Below are 9,169 nucleotides of genomic sequence, written 5' to 3'. Positions count from 1 at the left end.
CTCACCTACCTCCTGAGATCAAGCTTGTATTAACACTGTCATGGACTATTGTATCCTTCTGGTCTCCACATCATGATTCATATTAGCTGATAGGCAGATAGCAGTCATTAAAACTTTGGGGTGGCATGTAATCTGAGACACTTTTAGAATAATTGAAAAAAAGCTTTAGCCTTGTTTTCAATGCATTCCACAATCAGATGCATATCATTTTTTCTATTCATATCACATCAGACCAGGCTTTTTGAACTCTAAATTTTCATCTCAGTCTTTCTGTTTCCCTGCTGACATTCAAAAGGATCAGTTGCACTAAGAGCACACAACCTAGAATATAAACCTTTTATTCTTACTGTTATTTTCTCTTATGCTGCAGAGGTTCTGGTTTATCAAACCAGGAATCTAGTCCAATCCAAGGAGTGGGATTGAGAAAGAAAGGCAATCCTGAAGGTTGCTGAGCCAGTTCTATTCCTCTTTCCTACATAGTATTTTCTGCTGTTTCTCTAGGCTTCTGTGGTGGCCCAGGTGGTAAAGAGTCTGCATGCAATGCAGGAGACCCAGGTTTGATCCCTGGAAGATCCCCTGGAGAAGGAGATGGCTGTTTCTCTACCGAGTCCGACTCTGCTTTCAGGCTCCTCCCTCACACACAGATAAGGACCAGGTGTTGCCTGGTCTGCTCTCATGGGCTTCACTGGACAAAGAGAGACACATTGGATTAAGCAAAGGAATTCAGATTTCTAGTATCAGTCCTACAACTCTGAAGTCTTCAGCTGTGCTGCTGCTGCTGCTGCTAAGTAGCTTCAGTCGTATCCGACTCTGTGCGACCCCATAGACGGCAGCCCACCAGGCTCCCCAGTCCCTGGGATTCTCCAGGCAAGAACACTGGAGTGGGTTGCCATTTCCGTCTCCAGTGCATGAAAGTGAAAAGTGAAAGTGAAGTCGGTCAGTCGTGCCGACTCTTAGCGACCCCATGGACTGCAGCCCACCAGGCTCCTCCATCCATGGGATTTTCCAGGCAAGAGTGCTGGAGTGGGGTGCCACTGCCTTCTCAGTCAGCTGTGCTAGGATTATTCAAATGCTTACTGAGGGTATCTCCATGTTCAGTGTCAGTAATTATCTCTTTCTGAAATTTCAGATTCTTTTACCTTGTCCATTCTTTTTTTAATTTTGATTTTAATTTTCTGCTTTAAGAATATATAGCATGTAATCTGCCCCATTAAATGACTTATGGGTCAATTGTACAGTATTGTTAATTAAAGTTACTATATTGTACAGTGGATCTCTATATCTTATTCAGTCTTAGGTAAATGAAACTATGTTTGTTGATTAGCAATTCCCCATGTAATTCAACTTACAACTTCTGGTTATTTATGCAAAAAAACTGCTTCAGTATCTTAAATAGATAGGGATACCCTGCCGATTCTTCTTATTTGGGAAACGGTATTTCTGGTCATTTTTTAAAATATTCTACTGCAACATTTTATATCCTTCCATTGAGGACTAATATTTAGAATAGACAGAATGTATACCTGTGGTGGATTCATTTTGATATTTGGCAAAACTAATACAATTATGTAAAGTTTAAAAATAAAATAAAATTGGAAGAATAAAAAAAAAAAAAAAAAGAATAGACAGAATACAAAAATATGCAGTGGGAAGACTGACTTTTCAATCTTCAGTCCTGGTGATAGCAGTTAGGAGTTATGTGGGGTTCATGACTTTCTTATAGCTCTTAATAAATCATTATACTTTTGTACCAGTCTACTCACTAAGTTTGTAAAATCCTTTCTGAAAAACAAACAAACAAATGCTAAGAAACCAGCAAGGAAAACAAACAAGTAAAAATTATCCAAGTTTATGCATGGGAGTTATTTTCATACTGAAGAATATGCATATCTATATATTAAAATTATTTGGGGGCTTCCTTGGTGGTTCAGCTGGTAGAGAATTCCCCTGAAATGTGGGAGACCTGGGTTCAATCCCTGGGTTGGGAAGATCCCCTGGAGATGGGAACAGCTACTCACTCTGTCATACCCACAATATTCTGGCCTGGAGAATTCAGTCCATGGGGTCACAAAGAGTTGAACACGACTGAGCAACTTTCACTTCACTTCACTTCAGGGTCAATGTGGCAGATTCATTTTGATATATGGCAAAACCAATACAATATTGTGAAGTTAAAAAATAAAATAAAATAAAAGTTAAAAAAATATTTTAGGTATATACGTTTCATGAATAATATGTAAATTATTATTTTTCAAATATTGCATTGGGTGTATATACAAAAAACAAATATTATATTAAATAAATACTAAAAAGTATTTGTTATTGATCTGAAATTTAAATGCCACTGAGGAGCCTGTATTTTATCTGGAAATCCTAACATAAATGGATTCTCTTAGATTGCATTGGTGATGATTATTTTCAGGTACCTGTAACTTCTTCACTTGCAATATCCAAATACCACTTTTGACTTTTACAAATCGAAGGATAAATGACATGTAGTCAAGTCATATGATTAATGCCTTTAACACTACCATCCTATTCCAGGGAAACCAGTTAGCAAAGGAAATAATGAAATGTTTGTGGTGTAAAGAATAAGCAGTCAGTGACCATGACAGTGTCCTTAGTCAGAATCTAAGAATCAAGGGAAATTACCAACACCAGAGTTGTTATCAAAATCAATATTTTTTATGTGCTCACCTTTATGAAGAACTGGATTTTCTGCTCTTCTGTTCTCCTGATATTTCTTTGGGTAGAGAGAATATATGCTTTCCCTCTTTCTTTGTAATGTCCCTGAGGAAGTAGTATGGAATTTAAATCATCTGAGAGATTTAGCAAAGAAATTGCCTGTGGTGCCTGCTAATTCTCCAGGATATTTTGCATATTCTCTAGTGGAAAAATTGTAAGGAATAATTTAAGGAAAGGAAGAAAGCAGCGTAAATGATCTGTAGAGTTCCACGGAGACCTACATGTCATAAAGTACTTACTCACAGAGTCAGTGATTTAAATAACAATAAAAGCATTACTGTATGAGTTCTATTTCAGCAAAACTGGAACAGTTTGAAAAGTCATGATAAAACTGTAAATGAATCATCATCACTGCATAGAGGTTTTTTTTTTTTTTTAATTTTTCTAGTAAAATAAGTAGTAGGCCCTGGGTTAAAAATATAGCATTTGACCTATATGATATAGATATTACTATCCCCACATCCCGAGAGGACTCCGAGCTAAGACAAACTATTTCATTTGATCAAAAACGTGTAATTGGTGACTAGAAGATTTGCAATTAAAACTTCATCTTTGAGTGATATACATACATTGGCCTTTAACACGACAAACACATAATTCTTGCTGTGAAATGTGTTACAATAGTTTAAATGGTAGTGTTTTCTGAGCTATCTCATCATTCTTGCATAATGTTCAGCACAACTTCATAGATATTAAAATATAACAGAAGGTAATATATTCCCTATCATAACATTTAGCCATGCTCTCTTCCTCTATTAACTCCTCATGTAGAATTGAGAGGAATTCAATATAGTTAAAGATGGATCTAAAATGTAAAAATGGGTATGTTTTAATAAATGTGCCATTTGATCCTAATACCTAATCAAGATATAGAACATTATCAACACCAAAAATGGTCCCTGATATTTTAAATGCCCCCAGAATATCCCTACACCCCAGGCTACTCCCATTATAATGATGAACAACATCCCCCAACTTCTACTTATTGCTGCTATAAGCTTATTTTCCCTGTTTCTGAATTTCATATAAGTGGAATCACACAATAAATAGTCTCAAATAAGCAGTCTTTCACTCAGCATAGTGATTTTGAAATTTATTTGTGCTGCATTTATACAGATACATAATAATTGACTATATGCATATATCCCATCTTTAACTGTTCTCCTCTTATTGATGGGTATTTGAATTTTGGCTTGTTGTAATAAGTCTAGTGTTAACACTCCTATATAACTGTATATGTGCAGATATGTGGGGCTTCCCAGAGGGTAAAGAACCTGCCTGCCAATGAAGGAGACATGAGATGAGATGCAGTTTCCATCCCTGGGTTGGAAAGATCCTCTGGAAGAGGGCGTGCAACCCGCTCCAGTATTCTTGCCTAGTGAATTCCATGGACAGAGGAGTCCATAGTGTCGCAAAGAGTCAGGTGCAACTAAAGTGACTTAGCATGCATGTGTATCAGATCAGATCAGATCAGTCGCTCAGTCGTGTATGTGTAAAGAGGTATTAATTTCCATAGCAATAGATCTATGAGGGAAGTTACTGGAACATAGATAACTACATATTTAACTTTATAACAAACTGCAGATTTCTAAGCTAACTGTTGCATTTGCATTACCTAAAACCATGTATGAGAATTCATACTTTCCCCACATACTTGCCAATATTTGAAGTCAAAATTTAAAAAAAAAGATTTATAAATTGAAACTGGGATAAAAAATAATATTGTGAATTTGATTTTCACTTACTTGATTAATTATACTGAACAATTTTCTATATATTTATTGTTCATTCATATATCTCCATCTTAAATGTCTAAATTTTGTTCATTTTAATTGATTTTTCTTTTCATTGATTTTTAGAATTTTTATAATTGTGATAGATAAAATTACTTTTTCAAATTTTATTTGAGAAGTTTTACTTTTTGATTTTTCTCTTTAGCACTTTGACCCACGATCTTGCAGTTTTACAAAGAAGAGTTTTGCTACCACTGAAAAAGACAGAACAGTCTCTCCCACCAAACAGTTCTATGTGTACAAAACAGATTGGGATGAAGATGATGAAGTGGGCAGGAGAGGACATAAAGCTGAAAAATTCCCAACCTAAGATACACAGACTGACACGGAAGCCTGAGAAGGGAGCAGGAGCACACAGAATCACTTTCTGTTGTCACTTCAAGGATTACGCTAATTTTCTTGAAAACATTGATGTTCAGGGGACTTGGAGTCTGTGTTGGACATGGGGACATCATATTGCGGACATTTTTAAATATTGTTATAATCTTAAGAGAGTTTATTTGTTCCTTTCCTTTTTTATTTTGGAAAAAATTAACAAGGTTGTGTCAGACTACAAACTCTGTCTCATGAGTGGTTACATAAATATGTCTTTATATTTTTAGCCTTGTCTGAGATTCCTGGGTAGTTCAGTGGTAAAGAATGCAGGAGAATGCAGGTAAAAACCTGCAGGAGACTCAGGAGACGTGGGTTTTATCCCTGGATCAGGAAGATCTCCTGGAGGAAGAAATGGCAACCCATTTGAATATTCTTGCCTGGAAAATTCAATGGACAGAGGAGCCTAGTGGGCTAGTCCATGGGGTCTCAAAGTGTCAGACATGACTGGGCACATGCATGCACACACACACGCACACACAACCTTTCCTGGGATACTAAAGTCTCCACACCTACATGCCTCGAGACCAGTGAATTGCACAGATTTTGTACAAATAATATGGTTCTGACTTTCACTAGCTGTTTATCCCCAAAATTTCTGTGGCTGTTGTCTCAAATTTTTCACTTTTTAGATTAGAAAAAAGGGCTTGTATTTAAGATTTCTGTTTGAAAGATGTGGACTAGGACCTTACTTTTCTTAAATTCTTTGAATGCATTAGGTTATATGAAGCACTATTTAAAACTATCATGTTGGTTTTATAACATATGTAGATATAGTAATAGCACAAATGGAGAGTACAGTAAAGGTTCTGCATTTTACCAGAGTTAAGTTTTTATTAGTTTGAAGTACACTGTGATAAGGTACATATTATAATCCCTAGATAAATCAGTAAGAAAAGAACTAAAATATATATAGTAAAAAATCAACTTCTGCTTCTGCAAAAATGTAGAGAAACAGAGACCAGATTTATGCTGTCACCTGAAATAACCAAGGTAAAAGCCCCACTCAGTCCAAATGTATGAAACAATGGTTTTAAGACACTGAACATCAGGAAGGGAGAATTACAAAAGAATATAAGGAAACTTTGAAGGTAATGGATATGATATGTTCATTATCCTAGTTATAGTAATGGTTTCATTTATGTGTATATGTTTATTTCAAACCTTACCAAGCTGTCCAATTTAAATACATGTGGTATACGTCAATAATATAAAAATAAAACTTTAAAAGCAAAAAACAAAAAACAAAACAGAAATTGTAAAATCAGAAAATCATCCATTCCTTTAGCTTCTAATGTTGTTCAGACTATATTCCACACAGTGGTAGCCTATCTTAACTATCTCTTCAGTGACCTATAGACTTCTAACACTACATTAATAATTGGTCAGAAATTTCCTCAAGGCAGCCTTCACTTCCTTGTTCCTCAGGCTGTAAATCATGGGATTCAGCATGGGAATCACCAGTATATAAAACACGGAGGCCATTTTATCAGTATCCAGTGAATGATTATTTCGAGGCTGCAAATACATGAAAAGCAGAGTTCCATAGAAGACTGACACTGCTGTCATATGTGAAGCGCATGTAGAGAAGGCTCTTTTCCTTCCTTCTGATGAGCGTATCCTTAGAATGGACACAATGATGTTGAAATAAGATGCTACAACTACAGTTATGGAAAACATCAAGTTTGTAGATGCAGATATGAATACTACTGTTTCTGGAAAGGAAGCATCAGAGCAAGACAATGCTAACAGAGGGACGGTATCACAGTAAAAATGACTGATTACATTGGAAGAGCAATAAGACATAGAGAATACACAACATGAAACTACAACAGTTGTGGAAAAGCTATAGAGGTATGTGAGGGAAACTAGCAGAAAGCAGGCCTGTCGAGACACCACCACCATGTAGAGCAGGGGGTTACAAATGGCCACATAGTGGTCATAGGCCATCACAGCTAACATGAAAATTTCAGCTACAATGAAATCCAAGAACCCTCCTAGTTGGGTGGCACATTCATAGAAGGAGGTGGTATGCTTTTTTACTAAGAAGTTGATCAGAATTTTAGGGGCAATGACAGTTGAATTGCCAATATTGATGATAGCCAAGTGCCTAAGGAAGAAATACATGGAGGTCTGAAGTCGAGAGTCCACACTGGTGAGGGTGATGATGCTTAGGTTCCCTGTCACAGTCAGTCCATAGATGACCAGGAAGACAAAGAAGAGTGGGATCTGGAGGTCTGGACTTTCTGAGACTCCTGTAAGAATAAACTCAGTGACTCGGGTGAAATTTCCATTAGCCATCTATGAGTTTGGAAAGTCATCTATATGGAAGAAAGAGAGACTTGGTTAGAAATTAAGGAATTATCTTCTAGGACTGTCAATAGATGGCAAAAGCATCCCTTGGATGAGATTTCCTCAAAAAATTTATTGAACTCATGTTTCTAGGTATTAAATCATATTTGAAATCATCTATTAAAAAGAATATTCAAGTGTAGCAAATTAAATAGATGATCCAACATTATGAATATTTCAAAGATCCAATCCATTGAATTTTATTAAGTTATGGATATCTTATTAGCTTCAAAATATTTAAAGCCATGATTCATGCCATGACACCATATTGATATCTTCTGCACTGAGTGTGAGAAACTCTTGAGTAATTGTGTGCATCCAAATAATTCAATATTCCTTGTAATCTCTAATTTGAAAATATTTGCTTCTTCTGAATAATGCATGATCTAGTCATTTTAAAATATTATTTAGTTGCTAAATCATGTCCAACTCTTTTTTTGTGACCCCATGGACTGTAGATTGTCAGGCTCCTCTGTCCCTGTGATTTTCCAGGCAAGAACACTAGTGTGGGTTGCTATTTCTTCCTCCAGAGGATCTTCCTGATCCACGGATCAAACCAACATCTCTTGCTTTGGCAGTTGGATTCTTCACCACTGTACCACTGATCCAATCACCATTCTGCCCTCTTTTCTTTATTCCATCCTTGTACTAACATTTAGTCAATGTAGACTAAAATTGCAAATTCTGTCATTTTTACACTTTTGATAATTTTTATTGCTGTAATAATGCTAAACATTTTATTTTCATAAGGCTTCTCTGAAAATTACATCGTATATAGTTGCCAAAGAATCAGCATGGAATTATGATATAATATTTTCCTAGAAATATCTGTTTGAAAGATAGCTTCCTGTTACTAAATAAGCCAATTATAGTCCCTTCTCACTTTTAATTGATCTCAGTAATGGTCTGTGGTCTTAAATATTCTATCACAGTCTCTTATACAAAAAGGTAAAATTTAGATCCAAAGAATCAACACTATTTCATCATTTAACATAAGATCTACCCTTTAACAAAAATTTAATTATATATATGTATAAAATAATCATAATAAAATGGGCAAGATGATACTTTTGGGAATGGTGGATATGTTTACAGCATAGATTTTTGGTAACTCTATCACTAATATATACTTATCTTCAAATTCATCAAATTGTATGCATTAACCACATACAGCTCTTTTATGTCAAACATAACTCAGTAAAGTGATTTTTAAGATATGTATCATAATTGCCTGACCAATAAAAGTTATTGATATCTCTTCTTCTAAAGAAGAGATTTGATATCTCTTCTCCTAAAGAAGATTAAAAAAAAAATTCTGCAATGAAATAAAAAGTGAAGCAGTGATATAAAACAAATGAAGAAATAAGGTGGTAATAACGCCAAACAGTTTTGAGTATTTGATATTAGTCGTTTCTGACTCCAAATCATTCTTTCTCTTAGCACTTTGAGTCATACTAGAAGGCTGAGTGTCCAAGAATTGATGCTTTCGAACTGTGGTGCTGCAGAAGACTTGTAAGAGTCCCTTGGACAGCAAGGAGATCAAACCAGTCAATCTTAAAAGAAATCAATTCTGAATATTCGTTGAAAGGGCTGTTGCTGAAGCTCCAATACTTTGGCCATCTGATGCAAAGAGTTGACTCATTGATAAAGAACCTGATGCTGGGAAAGATTGAGGGAAGGGGAAAGGGGGTGACAGAGGATGAGATGGTTGGATGGCATCACTGACTCAATGGACATGAGTTTAAGCAAATTCTGGGAGATAGTGAAGGAGAGGGAAGCCTGGCATGCTGCAGTTCATGGGGTCACAAAGAGCTGGACAACAACAATATAATCTTATTTGTTCCCTACTTGTGCCAAGAGATATTAAAGTTTCAGTTACTTTATTTGCCCCTTACCTCTGGACCTGG

General features: G+C 35.8%; 1 protein-coding gene across 1 annotated transcript; it reads right to left on the bottom strand.

Moving 5' to 3' along the window:
- Positions 1–6,284: 6,284 nt before the first annotated feature.
- On the bottom strand, positions 6,285–7,211 carry OR8J17 (olfactory receptor family 8 subfamily J member 17). The gene has a single exon (NM_001390700.1). The coding sequence runs from the start codon at positions 7,209–7,211 to the stop codon at positions 6,285–6,287; it is 927 nt and encodes a 308-aa protein (NP_001377629.1).
- Positions 7,212–9,169: the final 1,958 nt, after the last annotated feature.

Source organism: Bos taurus, chromosome 15 (genome assembly GCF_002263795.3).
Source record: "Bos taurus isolate L1 Dominette 01449 registration number 42190680 breed Hereford chromosome 15, ARS-UCD2.0, whole genome shotgun sequence".
NCBI classification, from domain to species: Eukaryota; Metazoa; Chordata; class Mammalia; order Artiodactyla; family Bovidae; genus Bos; species Bos taurus.
This window is presented reverse-complemented; position numbering and strand designations above follow the sequence as displayed.